The sequence below is a fragment of the Otolemur garnettii genome, unplaced genomic scaffold (genome assembly GCF_000181295.1).
Source record: "Otolemur garnettii isolate 467f Iridium unplaced genomic scaffold, OtoGar3 scaffold00032, whole genome shotgun sequence".
Lineage (NCBI taxonomy): Eukaryota > Metazoa > Chordata > Mammalia > Primates > Galagidae > Otolemur > Otolemur garnettii.
The window spans coordinates 11,566,511-11,584,012 of NW_003852427.1; the positions used below are offsets into that span (position 1 = coordinate 11,566,511).

Consider the following 17,502-nt stretch of genomic DNA (forward strand, 5'->3'; position numbering starts at 1 on the left):
CAGCTACTTGGGAGGAGGCGGAGGCAGAAGAATTGCTTGAGCCCAGGAGTTGGAGGTTGCTGTGAGCTGTGATGCCATGGCACTCTACCCAGGGCGACAGCTTGAGGCTCTGTCTCAAAAAAAAGATTGCTTGAGCCCAAGAATTTGAGGTTGCTATGAACTATGGTGATGCCACAGCATTCTACCTAGGGCACAGAGTGAGACTCTATCTCAAAAAAGAAAAAAAGGGCTCAGTGCCTATAGCTCAGAGGCTAGTGAGCCAGCCACGTACACCAGAGTTGGTGGGTTTCAACCCAGCCCTGGCCTGCCAAATAACAATAACAATGACAATTACAACCAAAAAATAGCTGGGCATTGTGGTGGGTGCCCGTAGTCCCAGCTACTTGGGACGCTGAGGCAAGACAATCACTTAAGCCTGAGAGTTTGAAGTTGCCGTGAGCTGGGATGCTACAGCACTCTACCAAGGCCGACATAGTGATTCTGTCTCAAAAAAAAAGATAGCTAACATGATATAACATGATCATCTCTATGCTCCCACCCAGTGCCTCTCAAACTTAGGATCCACTGAGGGGACAGTCCTTTTATTTGTTGAGAGAGAATCTCACCTTGTCACCCTGGGTAAAGTCCTGTGACATCATAGCTCACACCACCTCATGCTCTCGGGCTCAAGCAATAGTCTTGCCTCAATTTTTCTATTTTTACTAGAGACAGGATATCAGGCTTGCTCAGGCTGCTCTTGAACTTCTGAACCCAAGCAGTCCACCCACCTGGGCCTCCCTGAGTACTGGGATTACAGGTGTGAGGCCCCACCAGGGGTTCCTTTTATAGTGGAGAGACTGACTAACAGTGTCTGGGGTGGGGCCTGACTGTCTGTGACCTACCCAGCTCCTGGGCAGTGCGGCTGCTGCTCTGAGGACCCCATCTGAACACAGGGCTCTTCTGTGTGCCATCATGCCAGTGCAGTGCCCAGAATTCATAGCCAGGGTCTAGGGTTCAGGGACTTGAGAGAAACAAGGCCTGGGCTAGAGCCTGGTCAGCTCTGAAGCACCATTTGTGAAGCTTGGGGTGAGTGCCCAGTGGTGGATCCCCTGGCTTCCTGGTCCTCTGCTTGACACAGCAGGCAGAACCCAGGTAATAGATGGGTCATTTTTGCGTCCGTTGCTTTCTTCTGTGGTCCTGTGGGAGGACAGAGCCCTGCAGGCTATGGGTCTATCTTCCCGAGGATGGCATGTGTGGTGCAAGCCATTAGCAGGGTCTTTGTCAATGATGCCTTGCTCCCAACTGAACTGGTAAGCTTCTGGAGGCCACCAGCTTGGAGATGCAGGAGCTCACCTAGAAAATATGTGCAAGGGGCAGCGCCTGTGGCTCAAGGAATAAGGTGCCGGCCCCATATGCCGGAGGTGGCAGGTTCAAACCTGACCCCAGCCAAAAACTGCAAAAACAACAACAAAAAAAGAAAATACGTGCAAGGTTGGTATCATGTCACTTAATGAGACATGTAAAAAAGTTCATTTAGAGCCAGACATGGTGGCTCATGCCTACCTATGGTCCCAGCTCTCAGGAGGATCACTTGAGCCCACAAGTTCAAGTCCAGCCTCAGCAACATAGTGAGACCCATCTCTAAAAAAGCAAAAAAGAAAAATATTCTACAGAAAAATTCATTTTAAAAATGTTAATTGAACACCCATTATGTGCTAGGAGCCTGGGATACACTGGCGGTCAAACAAGATCCTTGCACTCAAGGAACACGCAGACCAGCAGCAGCAGCAGGTAAAGCTGCTTCTCCCAGGTCCTCTGGGTGGGGCTGTCCTCTTGGTTCTAAGAGAGGGTGATGGCCTTTGGAAACCAAGCACTAAGGCCGAAGTCAGCTTGGCGTTATCATCCCCACCCCGCATGCCAGTCCCAGCTGGGCTGGCACTGAGCCAGCACCCCACAGGTCTGTGGGGCCTCTGAAGAGGTTTGGACTCCAGTTACACGCCTGCAGATCCAGCGCCACCTAGTGGGAAGGCAGTCACCATGCTGATGCACACAGCCTTCAGGGTGCTTTATTTGCTCTGCTCTGTTGCCCAAGCTGCTTGAATGCACTGGCATGTACTACTTTTTTTTGTTTATTTGTTTTGGTTTGGGACAGAGTTTCCGTCTGTTGTCCAGGTTAGAGTGTAGCGGTATCAACCTAGTTTGCAGCAACCTCAAATTCCTGGGTTCAAGGAATCCTCCTGCCTCAGCTTCTGGAGTAGCTGGGACTACAGGGGCCCATCACAACTCCCAGCTAGTTTTTTGCTCAGGCTAGTCTCAAACTCCTGAGCTCAAGCGATCCTATCACCTTGGCTTCCCAAAATGCTAGGATTACAGGCATGAGCCACCATATTCAGGTTACTCTTTTATCATAAAAACTACAGGAGTGTCATGGGCAGCACCTGTGGCTCAGTGGGTAGGGTCCCAGCCCCATATACCAAGGGTGGTGAGTTCGAAACTGGCCCTGGCCAAAATGCAACAAAAAAATAGCCAGGTGTTGTGTCAGGCCCCTGTAGTCCCAGCTGCTCAGGAGGCTGAGGCAGGAGAATCGCCTAAGCCCAGGAGTTGGAGGTTGCTGTGAGCTGTGATGCCCGGCACTCTACCGAGGGCAATAAAATGAGACTCTGTCTCTTACAAAAAAAAAAAAAAACAAGAGTGTCCATGATTCCTGCCCACCCTGACCTTTCCTACCATGCCAATTGCAACATTTTGGCTCAGGTAGGGCAGCCACACTGACCTGTTTCCAGGACGGAGTGGGGAAACAGGTCAGAGGGGCAGGATTGTAGAAAATTCTTTCAGATCCTTAAATATCTCCGATGGACAAGGTTAGTGTGCATAGTAAGTGGAATCTAGAACTCTGTGTTACTTGGAAAAGAACACTGTGATGTCTACAGCAGTGCTGCAAGTACAAGGACCAAAGATGTGAGGTTTAAAAGTAGCTCGGGAGCTCCTGGAAAACCTCATGTTCTTTGACTTAATGTAGGCCCTTGGTGAAGGGTGTCACTCCCAGAGTCCAGCTGAAGGAGTTTGCTAACAGGACGTGCTAAGTAACACCGTCCCATGACACAGACCCCCAGCATCAGCCAGATTCAGGGCACCTAGGTTTTGAGGGACTCCAGCTAATGATTTCATCCTGTCTTTAGCAAACATTGGCCCTTGGTCCATGTTCTCTTTAAAGTCTGATGAGTTTTCTTGGATGTGTTTTCTGTGAGATCCTCCTGATTACGGTGGTCTGGGCAGTGCAGAAGAAAGCTGCAGTCTGAATGTTCTCTGGAGGCCAAGGGCAGACACACCCAGTCCAGTCTTTCATGTGATGGCCTTGCCCCCTCTTAAGCCTTCTGTCTGCGTGCTACGTCCGCATCTTTTGTGTCTGTCATACTTACAGGTGAGTACTTCTGAAATCATTTTAGCTGGGCCTCAGGAATAAGTGGTCCTCCCTTCTGAGGTAACATTCGGTCCCCTCATACTGCTGGGCTCTGACTACCCCACCTGCCTGCCAGGAAGGCCCCTGTCTCCACCCATGTGCACCCCTACCTGCCCCAGGGGGCAACACTGCTCAGAGCTCCCTCTGCCCTCTTTGGAGGCCTGTTGGACTGTGGCCCTTTGCTGGTCTGTGTTTCTCCATTCAGTTTAGACAGGATTGTGGGTGTTCTTTTGTGATGCTAAGGTATCAAGTCTCTACATGTGACTTTTTTTTTTTTTGAGACAGGGTCTTGCTGTATTGCCCAGGGTAGAGTGCAGTGGCATCATCACAGGTTACTGCAAACTCAAACTCCTGGACTCAGGCAATCCTCCTGCCTCAATCTCCCAAGAAGCTGGGACTAGAGAACCTGCCACCACTCCCAGCTGATTTTTCTGTGTTTTGTAAAGATGGGTTGCTCAGGCTGGTCTTGAACTTTTGACCTCAAGAGATCCTCCCACATCAGCGGCCCCCACCTCCCCTCCCTGTACTCCCGGGCTGAGATGACAGGTGTGAGCCACCACACCTGGCCTGAATGTGTATTTTTTCAGCAGTGGATTCTCACTACCTTGGGCAGGAACCTGGGCTCTGGTGGCTTTGGACCCACCCCACCAGCAGTCCTGCTGTGATTACTGTGATCCAAAGCACCAGCACCTGCATTGGTGGTCCTCCCTCTGTTAACTCTGCCCTGGTTCCTTAGGGTCCACCTCACAATTGAATGTTCGCTCATGGGGCTGAGCACTTTCACATTCATATTTTGTCCACCCGGCAAGGAGGGTCGAGCTGATGCTGCCGTCTACAAGGACATAAACCCAGGTCTGGCGACAGCAGCCAAGGCCCTCTGGCTTGTCATCAGGGCCCACCAGAAACCCCCAGGCTGCCTTTGTTCCAGATCTGCTGTCCCCAGAACTCCACTATTTCACCTGCCTGCTGGGGAGTGTGGACGTTTTTATGGTCACTTTCTCTCCCCACGTCCTCCTCAGCGTTCAACTTCACTGCTTTGGGCTGTTGGCTGCACAACTATACTCCAAAAAAATACTGCTACTGAGTCACAAACACTTGCTTTTTAAGAGGGTGACCCAGCAAGTCTGCTGCAGTTAGATGAGCATGTCCATGAATCCCCCCACCCCTGCCCTGACCTTTCCTGCCAGCCCCATCACAGCAGCTTGGCCCAGGTAGGGCTGCCACGCTGACCTGTATCCTGGGATGGTTGGGGTGGCCCTGGCCTGACTCATCTGCACATGTTACTCCCAGCCACAGCCAGTGGCTTAGAGCTGGGCCTGTGACCCAGGTGGGGGTGAGGAAGGTGAGTCCTGGGACTGCCAGGGACTGCTGACAGGAAAGGCACTCACCCCTGGGAGGGAGGGGCTGAAGATTCTGTAGCTCCCTGAGAAGAACTTCAGGCACAAGGAGGTGGGTAGGGACTACACTGCAACCTGTGGGCATCGCCACACCTCCTCCAGACTGTGTAGATCTCAGAGCTAGACTTGGACCCTTCAAAACCCAGAGAACTGACCCCACCCACCCTCCTGCCTGCTCTGTGCCAAATGAGAGACAACCAGTGTGGCACTGCGCACTTCCCACAGCCCTCTGCCGGGCAACAGGTGGGGCTCGCTGTCTGGGAGTGAATCCCCTCTCTACCCCTCACTGAGGCTCCAAAAGCGTGAGTAATAACTAAAGTTCTGTTTCTCAGGATTCTTGTTTGTAAAATAGGGTTAAGTGCTTAGAATACTGCCTGGCAGTTAATGTTAAGTATGTTGTAGCTGTTTATTACTGTTGTCAAAAAATAGTTATTTGAGAGCAAAATTCTTCCCTCCCAGCTTGGGCTTTGCGCTCTGGCCACAGGAGCCCTGGCCCAGGCTCACCCTGCGCTCTCTCCGCCCAGCATCTGGGGGCCCAGCCTGCCTTGGAGACTTGCTCAGGGTTTGTCACAGTCCCCTGGGGTAGCGGAGAAGCAGCTAGCGCATTTAAATATAAGTTGCTTGTTCATTTTACATCCTGAGGGCTAAAAGAGTTTCATCCCCAAAGAGGTAGAGAAGAAAAAAAATTGATCCAAGGGGGAAAAAACCCTGACTTCTGGGAAAAGGGAGGAATATTGAAGCTTCCCCAGCCTGTGCCTGCCTGTGGATCTAGCAACCCAAGGCTTCATCCTTGGTGGCACCTCCTCCTCTCATCCTTGACCTGTGATTCACCTGTGGGTGCAGAGAATAGAAAAGAAACCGGCTCTGTGCCCAGCACAAGTGGCCTTTTAAATTTGGCTTCTGAGTGAATGTCCCTGGAATCCCTTCACCCTTTAAGCCAGGGGTCTCAAAGAGGACTGTCTCTGAACTTGAGAATGGGGTCAAGTATGTGTTCAGCACCCCTCAGGGTGCAGGCCTGAACGATGGCCTGAAGCCTGGTGTTGGGCCCTCTGGTGTTTAGGGCTTTTTTCTCCCTGGACATAATGGTTGGTGGGGAAGCTGTAATCCCAGAGTTGAGCTCTTCTCTTTGCAAGTGATTTAATCTCGTTGGGACCTTGGAGTAGCCCCTCTCTATTGTGCAAACTTCAGGGGAGAGGATACAGTTCCCACAGAAAGCAGCCAGAACCATGAGGGCCGCCTTGATCTAGTTCTAGTCATTGTGTTTTGACTACATATTCTAGATTTCTGGAACCAAAGAGGTTAAAAACTCATTCCCTCCCATGCTTGCTGGTTCTCTGGGTGGGCGTTCTCCTGTTAAGACCTGCCCACAATCAACTGTGGAACCACCCAGTGACTGGTCAGAAGGGGCTTGTGACAGTGGCAGCAGGCTGGCTGGGGCATGTGGACAAGTAGCAGCTGTTTTGGTATTTGAAACCTAGCATGGCACTTACTGAAAATATGTGGCCCTCTTATTTCCATGGTCTTTTTCTGGCTTGTAGAAAACAATTAACTTTTTGGGAGGAGGATGGATATAGTATGCAGGGACCCCAGCCAGTTGGAAAAGCACCGTCTGAATGTCAGGCACATGTCAGAAAGGACAAGGACTTAGTCCCCAGAATCCAGTCCTGGAGCCCTCCCTCTGCCCTCGAGGCCATTTTCTCCTGGATCATCTGATTTTCCTGCTACTCCCAACCGTCTACCTCCTGGCAGGTAGACGCCACACCTTGCAACTTTGGACTCCGCTCTTGACTCAGTCCAGCAGGAACCAGGACAGAGAAGGAAGAGGCCAATTTTTCAAACTCACCCAGGTCATCTGTGCTGCAGGTGAGCGCACTGTGTGGTTATTTGGAACTAACCAAAAGGTCAGTGTGCTTTTTGAAAGAGAGTGTCATTCACTCATTCATTCCTTCATTCAATGCTGAGAACATGTATGTGTATCAGACACGAACCAGGCCTGAATTCTATAAAGATGAAAGTCCATACAAGATCCTGATGATAAGTTATTTTTGGAGAATTTCTAATCTCCAAAAAATGAAGATTTTTTTCACTTGCTTCCCTTCCCCTGGAAGTTAAGCGTGGAGAAGAATTCCTGACAGGGGTGGATGCTGGCTTGTTACACCTGAAGCCTGCGAGCAGCCACAACCTTTCCGTCCTCTTCCAAGCAAGCGTCCCAGCCTTCCAGCTCCCGAACCCTTCAAAAATCTCAAACCACCCCCACATATCTGGCAGGAGGAAGCAAGACAGGACGAGTGTGCAAAGTACTCTCTCCTCCTTTGCGTCTCTTTTCACTTAAAAATATGTGAAGTTAGCAGACTGTCAACTGCAGAGTATGTTCTAAGACGGCTTAATAAACTGACGAAATCCCCTGGATAAGCTGGAATGTGGTAGGAGATTATGCATAGCGACCATTTTATGGGACAGGGATTATATATATCATATGCAAAGAGATGTCAACTAAAATTTCTGAACCGGCAGCATCAAATAAGTGGATTTGTCTTATCAATCTATTGATTTATACCCAGTAGTACTTTCAATCATTCAGAGACTCTTAGAGGAGCATCTGGGGTGGTGGTGGTGGTGATTTATTATAGGCACTGTCAACTTTCATTCTGGGCTTTTTCTGCCCATAGTATTTCCCCCCTTACCTTTCCCCTCTGCTCCTGGTTCTCTCTTCTGTTATGATGCCTGCTTGCCCCAGCAGCACCTGCCTCCCTGGTCAGCCCTGCCTGCAGCTCACTAGCCTGTGGCCCTCCAGGCTGTGAGAGCCTTATGGGTGGGGAGGAAGAGGAAGGGATCCCTCTCTTCTCCACAGGCGTATTCACTTGGTCAGGCCTGTCTTTAACCTGCACAATGTATGGACAAGTCCCCTGGCGCAGGCCCAACATTAAGGTAACAGCTGCCTTTGCGGTGAAGATCCTTAACTGAGCCCTGGCCATGGTGAAAACAGCAGGCCCCACTCATGGTCCTGCCCCGGCTTGTCTGAGGCCAGGAAGAGCAGCCACTAACCTGCAGTTTGCAGGTTGGCGTCATTCACGTGACTTTACAGATGGCTCTGGTTTTTGTTCTTAAAAATGATTTCCAATCTTATTCTCATCTCCAACTGTGAATAGTGATTGAGAAACAGACTTCAGATAAAGCTTTGAGAAAAGGGTTGGCTTGCGTTTTAGATGAATGTAAGATGGGCCTGACCCTTCATGCAGAATAGCCCACCACTGTCCCGTTTGCAAAAAGGCTGCCTCCACTCCAGTGACCTGTTGCAAGAAGCGGACGATACTTAGGTGATTTACAAACATATCCTGTAAAAGTAATCTTCATTGTATTCAGATTGATGATTCAGTACAGACCTTTCTTTGCTAGAGACTTAAAAGCAAGTCTGAATGTTAGCAGAATCCTAAAATAATCCCCGTGGAGATGGTGCCTCTTCAGGAATGTCACTTTTAGACTTAGTGTACACTCTGCTCATGATTTCCGGAGAGCCATGGCTAAGTGCTAGGGCATGAAAAAAACAAATCCCCTGACCTTAGTTGGTATAATGCGCCAAAGTGCATCAGGCCTCGGGCAAAGTGGGAGTTAAGGCAAGCAGGAGCAGCTGGGAGAGGGTCACTGCACCCCAGTGGCAAGCTTGCCATGAAGTGATTTGCATGATCCATGAAAGAAAGTGGTTACAACAAATTCTACTTTGCATTAGATGGGATTGTTTCACCCACCCTGACTAGAGGGATTCCTTTACCACAGTACATTTTACACTGAGATGATTTCCTGAAAGCAAGTTTCTGCAAGAGATTGGAAAGGCCTCTCAGAAAGCAGGCTGAGCTGGTGAAATGATGAGGGAGCCCCCAGGCATCTGGCAGTCACCCACAGTGGGAATGACAGATCCAGCCTTCCTGGCTGGCAAGAAAACTGGGAAGGCTGGAGATGTCTTCAGGCACAAGCAGCAGTGAGAAGAGCCAGCCCCCAGGAGACACAGACATGGTGAACGGAGCTGCACAAGGGGCTCCTTTCCCAGGAAAGAGGAAACCAGCTCTGGGAGCAGGGGCAGGAGAAAGCCAGTTGACTGCCAGGCAGGTTCTGACTCTCTGGGTTGAGGCTGTCTTGTCTGCTGCCTTGTTGCACACACCAGCCAAGACCAGCTCAAGGGAGCAAACAGCTCCTGGGACTCACTGACACCTTCCCTGGTCAGTGTCCAGCAGCTGTGTTGTTGGCTACCTCTGACCCTCACCACAGTCCTCCACAGCACCCCCAAGTGGCCACAGGAATAAAAGCACCTTCTTATGGCGGCCAAATGACCCAGCGGTAACTCCCAGGAGTCCTTGGACACTGTAACCAAAGAGCACTAGTAAGTGGCTGCTACAGGACAGAAGGAACAGGGACCAGCAGCCTGGGCTCACGATGCCAGGAGACCCCCAGGTGCAGTGGGTGGGCACTGGCGCACCACACCACTGGCCTCAGGTGGCCCCCTGAATTCACAGGAGTCTTTACGGGCAAATGCCTGCCTTCCTGGATGTCAACATTCAAGCAAGAGCTTCCTTAACCACCTCCTAGAGCCTGTCCTTTGTCCCTGAGCAGCTTTGTGCCTTTCTGGACTCTGACTGTCCTGCGCTCAGCTAGCTGCTGGAACACGGGAGACCATGTTATCTATGTTCCTGCCTCTCCCTGAGAGGTGGAGTAGGTGGTGCTGAGGCAAGGTGACGCTGCACCAGTGGCCTGGGGACACGGCCCTCTGTATTGGCTGCTGGGACTGTTCCCTCTGATGCTGGTTTAGTGTGAGGTAGAGAAGAAAGGACCTTTTCTAAAAATTGTACTGAGGTCAATTGTTTCTGGGTTGGTAAAACGATTATCCTTTATGCTATTATTAGGTATCTTCCAAATAACGTCCCAAGTGACCTTTAAAGCTACCTTAGACATCCAACATATTTCCCTGTGGCAGGTGGCACATGCCACAGCCCACCCTCCAGATTCCACAGGGACCTCTCAGGCTGGGAAGGCCCTGCAGACACCCCCACACTGGGGCAAGGGGGCTGCCCCTGGGGAGGAGGCAGGTCTGGGCAAACACCATAGTACCCATTACCCTCCCCCCATCAGCCACTAATAATGAGACTATTATTTTAAATTATTTATTTTCTCCTATAGTACATTTCACTGAAATCATAGAAAGTCTGGTACATTTTTTTCTCAAGCACACCTTAAATGCATTCCAGATGCTTTGTCTTTCCTTGTTATAATCTTACAGGATAGACAAAGATGCTCACACTTTTTTAATGGACAAAAACATCAGCCTTTATTGAAATGCCGCTTCCCAAGCCCCACCCCCGGCGCGCGCGTGGCATCTGGAGCAGGTGCTGGGGACGCTGAGCTGCGAAACCCTGGTGGAACCTGCTTAGGACTCGCGTTCCTAACTGCTTGGAAGCAATTTCAGAAAATGCAGGAATAAGTATACAGAAATAGCTCTTCTATAAAATTTCATATAAAAATAATGGTATTTATTTACAAAGTTTGAGAGGCTACAAAATAACGCATCGCATGGCATCAGCTCTGTGCTTCAGTCAGGGGAGGAAGCCCACCCGGGCAGCTCAGCCTCGGCCTTGTTCAAACTGCTTAGTGCGTGTGGCACCACGATGTATCCTTCATGCGGAAAAAAGAACTATCTTTTCTGGAAATAAAACCTAGCAGCACGTGTCAAAGCAAAGCATCTTCAAATGGACCGATGAACAGACTGGTGACTTGGGCTCGCAGCAAGCCTTTTAATCTCCCTTTTGCCCAAAAGTCAGGTGTGGTGGTGAACAAAATACCCTAAGGAACTCACAGTACTGAAACATCCCCAGAGCTCAGGCCTCCGGAGCAGCCAGCGTGCAGTGGTCACTTGGTGGTTCCATTTTTCATGATACCAAAACGGTGAACCTGAACCTGTTAATGGTACTACTGGGAAAACAGCTGTGGAGCCAGAAGCCCCGAGCAGAAACGTAGCTGGGCTGTCAGTGACCTTTTAGTCTGATAAACATCTTCGACCCATCTGAACAGGCAAAATTATCAGGCCATTGTCACTGATGCCTGGCTTAGTAAAGGATGGTGAGGGACAAATGGTGAGTACGAAGTGAAGTGTGACAAAGTAATGGGTTTTTAAAAGCAAACACAATCTGGGGAAGTTTCCTTTTTATGTTGAGACAGGTGAGGACAGGAACAAGCCAGTGTGGAACACAAGTTCAGCTGGTAGCCCCACCACTCAAGCCCCTGGCCATGACCATGAACGAGCCTGCGTCTGTGAAGGACCAAGTTTCCTCCCACCTGTAACTGTCTACACCTGGGGGCTTCTGCGCTGAGAGGTGCCCACAGCTGGCACCACTGCCTCATGCTAGGGCTTGGGAGCGGAGTCCCACTTCTCCTCAGCCCTTTGACACTTGGTGACACAGACACTGCTGCTAATCCAAAAGTCCCCTGCCTGGACCGTGCAGAGGCAACGTGGCCCTCACCGGGGGAAGCCAGGGCTTGGTGCAGACCCTCCCACAGACAGGCTGAAGGGCACGAGGCAGGCCTGGCTCTCGGCTTCACATCTCCAAACAAGGGTAAAAAAGATGCTCTCCCGTCCTGATCCCTGCGGTAAGGGGCGAGTCCTGATCCTACACTTCAGCTGTGCTGGCTCCCAGTGGAGCTCTGACAGGACCAACATCTAACGTGCTGGCAAGGCCAGGGGTCTGGACAGCACTGACTTCCAGACTTTCTGCAGTGAAGCTGGTATAGGAAGAAGGTATGCTCTGCCTCGTCTGAGAACTGTGGCACGAACCAGTGCACGGAACGCACAGAACCCACGAGTAGACACCTCCTCCTCCCTCAGACCACAGGCAGCAGCCTCCTGACCAGGTGAGTGGCTACACCGCACAGGCTCCCAGGGACAGCCACAGGACCAAAGTTTTGTGTCCACCCACTTTTTCTTCCCTAGCATATTGTGAACATAGACAAATGTGGGAAAACTGCTTTGGGTGCGTGAATGTGGGGAACCCATCTGGGAAAATGGTTCTTAGGCAGCCTGGCCCTCAGCTTCACGAAAGCTGGCCCCTGTGCCCAACAGCCAGTTTCACGTCCGACACAGAAACGGACGACGTGGACAGTTCTCCATTTCTCCTCGCCTTTCTACTGTGTGGGTTCAGTTGGCAGGTAGTGAGGCTAATAATGGTGGGAAGCTCATGGATTAATCTCTTGGTTTATGGGTACTGTGGTAGTCAAGTTTTACGGTATTCTTTCAGGCCTTAAAAATTCCTTAACAGATTCCAACACGTATGCTTAAAACTGGCACCGTGGGGCCTTTGGAATTCAGGAGATTCCAGGTGCATGTTATGTAACCGAGCGGCTTGTTAAGGAGGCAGACACACCTGTCCTCTCACTGACTCAGGACCAAAGTCACTTTCTCAGAGAGGCCTTCCCGCTGCCCCTCTGCTGCTTTCCCACAGCACTCACCACTTGGAAGCTGCCTGTGACTATTTCCCCAGAATGACAGGGCTGTCACTGCTCTCCCCCACCCCTGGCACACAGTAGGAGGTACTGATGAAGGATGAAATCTTCATACTCGCTGTCCCACCCTCACACCATACTTACTACTAAGCACAGTTCTGAGCACAACCTCACAGATTTTGGGGTAAGACAGCTCATATTTTTATGGGAGGAAGTCTGACAGGCATTCAAAGGGCCTCTGAATCATTTATGAAGCCAAAGAGGCTCCTATCAGCGCAGTTACAGCAGAAACTTACGGCAGCTCCCATCCTCTGCTAAACACCCCCCAGACACACTGTGCTCTGTCCCTAACGCACATCAATACGTGGAGCAACTTTGCTGTCTTTATGACCCACGTAGCCACATTGTGGTTTAGCAAACCAACAGCCCAGTTAAAGATGTCTGCAAGGCAGACCAAGCCACTCCTTTGGGAAAATCTCCATTAGAATGATCTGATAGGGGTTAGAGGACCAAATGTGGCCTTATTTTCAAAATACAGCACAGCACTGTTACAACTGTAAATTCTGCTAATGGCAGGAGTTAAAGAAAGCTCAGATTTTTTTCTCATCATTTCTTTAAAAAATTAAAGTGAAGGACACCAAACATGTCCCCTTCATCCGCAGCTTTCTTGGACAGGCACAGTTCAGATCTGTGTTAGTCCCTCCTTCCCTGCTCTCTCCTCAAGGCCTCCCAGGAGCCTTGTCCCCAAGCACTTCACCAATGAAAAGAGCACGTGGATGACAGGCTGACAGTGGAGAAGTGTGAAGGGACACCTCTGCACAGCTGTGTGCTCAGGGGCCACCTGCGTGTTTGCTGAGTGAAGCAAGAACTACGGATGGACACTGCATGCCCGGAAGGGGAGCAGCCAAACCCACCCTCAAGGAGGAAAGGCTCTTGCGCTCCCCCAAAAGCTGCTTGCACAAGCACACCCTGGGAAGGGTGGCCGGGAGGTGCACTACTCCTGCAGAGAAGCTCAGATACTGTGACCACGGTTTCTAACATTTTCCCACTTCTTGTATGAGATCATGACTCAGGGCTGAACTTTAGAACAGGCAAAATGTTTAGGGGAAACACAGAAGAGTAACAGAATTTTCTTTCTAAACATCTCAAGCTAGTTTTTTCCAGGCAAGGTTTTATACTGCCAACACGTACTCGTGACCAGGGTGTCACTCTGTGGAGATGGCCTCAGCAGTAACCCGGACATTGTGCCGAGGAAGGGAGGCCACTTCCTACCAAACCCCACAAACTTGTGGCTGGGATGGCTGACGGTGGGCAGCACAGAGGATCGGAAACTGGGGCTGCCTTCTCCTTTCAGCCCGTTTTATCAATAAAGCACTGTAGTGGCAGAGACGGGGTGCAGAGAAGTAAATGGTTTCTGACAACTCCATAAGAACTTTTCTAGAATTATTAATGTACCTGCCTTAAATTTTAGTATTTTGGAACCTGTAGTTCATTCAGTGTTTCGAAAACTACAGAGATAGCTGTGGCCCGTGGTCTCTCCAGGTCCCTTTCAAGTACAAAGATGAGAAAGGCTGGGGTTAGTTAAGGAGGGGCAGCACGGTACAGGACGGTGTGGAAGGAAATCCTGTTTACCTGGTCTGCGCAGCTGGCAGTTTTCCAGTCAGAACTGTCTCCTCTCGGCCCCTGGAGACCTACTGCAGCCTCTGCAGTGTTCCTGACTGCTCCAGTCGGATCAGTCTCGAGGTGTGAGCCCAAACTCACACCAAGAAAGGACTCTCTAAAACTGCCTGTCTCCCTGCCCCCGGAATGCTGAGTCTGCACTATGGCTTATTTCTGGCAGAATGAGAGTTTTGTATCAAAGGAGCTTATGCTAAAGTTGTATGTTCCTGTTTATCAGTTTTTATGGCCTTAGTAAAAATGGAAAGCCTGTCAAAGCTTTCACCCCCAGCCCACTGTAAGCATAGTGGTAAAGCTTTAAAAACGCACCAAACTGCTGGCCATGGTGGCTCTTGCCAGTAATTCTAGCACTTTGGGAGGCCGAGGTGGGAGGAATGCTTGAGGTTGGGAGTTTAAGACCAACCTGAGCAAGATTGAGACTCCATCTCTACAAACATAAAGGTAAAATAATTAGCCAGCCATAGTGGCCCACACCTGTAGCCCTAGCTACTCGGGAGGCTGAGGCAAGAGGATCACTTGAGCCCAGGAGTTTGAGGTTGCTGTGAGCTATGACACCAACCTCACTCTAGCCTGTCTCAAGAGAAAAAAAAAATGCATCACAGGATAGAGCTTATATTTCCCTGGTGGGATTTAGAAAAAAATGGACTTGCACCAAGCTTGCTGCTGGATCCACAGATGCTGGATATATAATCTCAAGACAAATGTGTATGATTCAAGTCAAAGTTTCAGAGTTAATTCTCCCATTATTTTTTTCTTTTTAAAGGTTTTAATGTGAAATTAATTTTGGGTCTGGCCAAGGTACTGGATATCCCCACTCCCCTGCCGTCAGGGACAGTGACGGTGGAAGCACCAGGGCAGCATCTTACCAGCTCCTACGGCTGGGCGGCCATGTGCTCCACACTCACCACCCAACACCCCATCTGCAGGAGTGCTCAGTGTTTCCCAGTGCTTCTGGAAAATACTGCATCTCAGGTTAGTTTGAAATGTAATTTACCCAGGAATAAACCCAATAAGGTCATTTTGATTACTGAAAATGTAGAAAAAGGTGACATGTACAAGAAAACATTACTGTTCATATTCTTGAAATAGACTTTTCTTTTAAGACAAAAGTAATGACATTTGGTTCACTTTCACAAATTGCACACTAGGTGACATCATACAATTACTGAGGGAACTGTAGGCAAACAATTTGGTCATAGGAATTTGTTTGTTTCGTTTTAAATGAAAAAGCCATGTGAAATGCATAGCTTTGATTAAAATTACAGATATGGTTCCCTTCTCTGTAAAACTCCAGATTTAGAACGCTGGCAAAAGGCAGTGCTGGCAAAGTATTTAATGCACATGGAAATGCTATTCTATTTTGGCTTCCAGAAGTAGCCCTAGTAAATTCTATGCACCAATGCATTGGCTAATAATGATAATTTCAGTTTTACTATAAATTATTCTAAATGTCACTTAAGTACTTAAAAATTAGCGCTCGCTCCTTTCTAGAAGCTGTCTAAGGCAGCTGATGCATAAAGCACCTCAACTAGACTTTCAACTAGTCCAGCAGTTCAACCTGTGCTCCTCAGGCCACAAGCATCGCCCTCCATGCCCCTCACTGCACGATTCTCCCCACTGGAGACGTTTTGTGTTCATTTCTGCCTTGTAGCAGGCAGCCCGGGGGGGAGAGCGAGAACCTTCTGAAGCATGACGGTCAAGGACTGTTCCTTGTGGCAACCTCAATTCTAAGAAGGATTACACGGGTATGGGGAGTACAAAGACCTCGCCTCATGGAAGATAAATGAGCTTCATTCATACTGCCAGTTCTGGGGGGATGCTGCCCCTCTACATCCTCAGAAATCATGCTTTGTTTGCAATATGACCTACCGCTCTGTTGGGCAGAGTTCTCATTCACACTATGTTAACTTTCCTCTCAATCTTCTTAGCCTTTATGTAAATTGCTTATCGTGTTTCTCTAGTTTTCACTGAACACACAGTGCAAAGGCAAAGACTGAAGCAATCATTTCAAAAACAAGAGCTCACACTAAAAACACACATGAGCATCAAACATTAAAACGTAGGCTTTCTCCCGTCTTTATTCTGGGGAGGAGGAATCCTCGTCATCATCTTCCTCGTCTTCGTCGTTGAATGAACAGGGGGTCTCACCTCGGGACTCAGAGCAGTGAGAGGCGGCACTGCTGGACTGGTGACTGTTTGGGGCCAGGAACTGCCCGGTTGCTAAGGCCACTTCAGCATCCAAGCATAACCCTTGGTTTACACTAGCAAACAATTAAAAACACACAGGCTCATTAAGGTGGTATGGACATTTTTTTTTTGGAGACAATCTCAATCACCTCAGTAGAATGCTGTGGTGTCACAGCTCACAATAACCTCAAATTCTTGGGCTTAAGCAATTCTCTTGCCTGAGCCTCCCAAGTAGCTGGGACTACAGGTGTCTGCCACAACACTCAGCTATTTTTTATTATTGTAACTGTCATTGTTATTTGGCAGGTCCGGGCTGGATTCAAACCTGTCAGCTCTGGTGTATGTGGCTGGCGCCCTAGCTGCTGAGCTACAGGTGCCGAGCCAAGGTATGGACCTTTTTGTAAAACACAGGAATAAAAACACAGGAAGGAGGTACTACTGACAAGATCTGCCACAAACCTGCTCAAGACCTGTGCTGACAACAATGCAGCCCCTTCAGAGTCAGGGCTTTGTGGTTTGTTTTCTAGCCTTGAAAATAAATACATACCTTGACTGGGGTAAGGTGGCACCAGTGGTCAGGTCTAAATTTGAAACTGATTGGGTAGAGTTCAGTAGTAGTCCCTGATTTAGCCAAGAAGGTCCTGTGGAGATATCTAAGGGAAAAACGAAAACAAAATGTAGGCACTATGAGTTCTATGGCTCATGTTGTTGCAATCTGAAGACAGCACAGGAAAGGGACAGCCTGTTCTTAACTACAGCTGGAAAGGCTCTTGCCCTGAGGACCACCAACTTTCTCCATCTTCTTGGAAGAAAAAAAAAATGCTAGGACATAAGAATGGGAATAAAAACCAGGAAGGCAGATTATAGGCAAAAGGAATGTAAATTAAAACAATCACAGACTCTTACTCCTTTTTCTTAGATGAGTCCTCCAATGCCTACTGTCCTCACCACAAAAGATCTGGACTGTAGTGTTAATAGTGAAAACCAGGACTGGGTAAAAAGAAAGTTAAATCAGAAACATTTTACGTAAGAACACCTTGCTTATACAGCAGGTAATTCTTGCCCCAAGTCCCCACTGCACTTTTCAAATGCCTGCTGTAGAATTCAAGGCTATTGCTCATCAAAGACCTATTCTTTATCCTGACAAGTTTTTTCCTGGTGTCCTCTGCTTTATAATTCAAACCAACCCTTATTTTAAAAGGTCATATACAATCCTGTTTTTAATGAGGATGAGATAGATATTATTGTTTTAGTCTAAAGAAAATATTTTGTGTATATCCATGCAATCTTACATTTTATACATTTTATATTTCTCCTATG

The 17,502-nt window shown here is 49.0% G+C and overlaps 1 protein-coding gene across 6 annotated transcripts in view; it reads right to left on the bottom strand.

The window, feature by feature from the left end:
* Nucleotides 1-15,070: 15,070 nt before the first annotated feature.
* TFDP2 (transcription factor Dp-2) overlaps nucleotides 15,071-17,502 on the bottom strand; it is a 129,529-nt gene continuing 127,097 nt past the window's right edge. For 5 of the 6 annotated variants that reach the window (XM_023512972.1, XM_023512973.1, XM_023512976.1 and 2 more), the window contains 2 exons: nucleotides 16,730-16,835; nucleotides 16,048-16,256 (listed from right to left, as the gene is read on the bottom strand). In XM_023512972.1, coding sequence (XP_023368740.1) covers nucleotides 16,073-16,256; nucleotides 16,730-16,835 — 290 coding nt within the window. In that variant the 3' untranslated portion in view covers nucleotides 16,048-16,072. Of the gene's footprint in view, nucleotides 16,257-16,729; nucleotides 16,836-17,502 lie in introns of all 6 variants that reach the window. The other variant, XM_023512971.1, reaches the window with a different exon arrangement.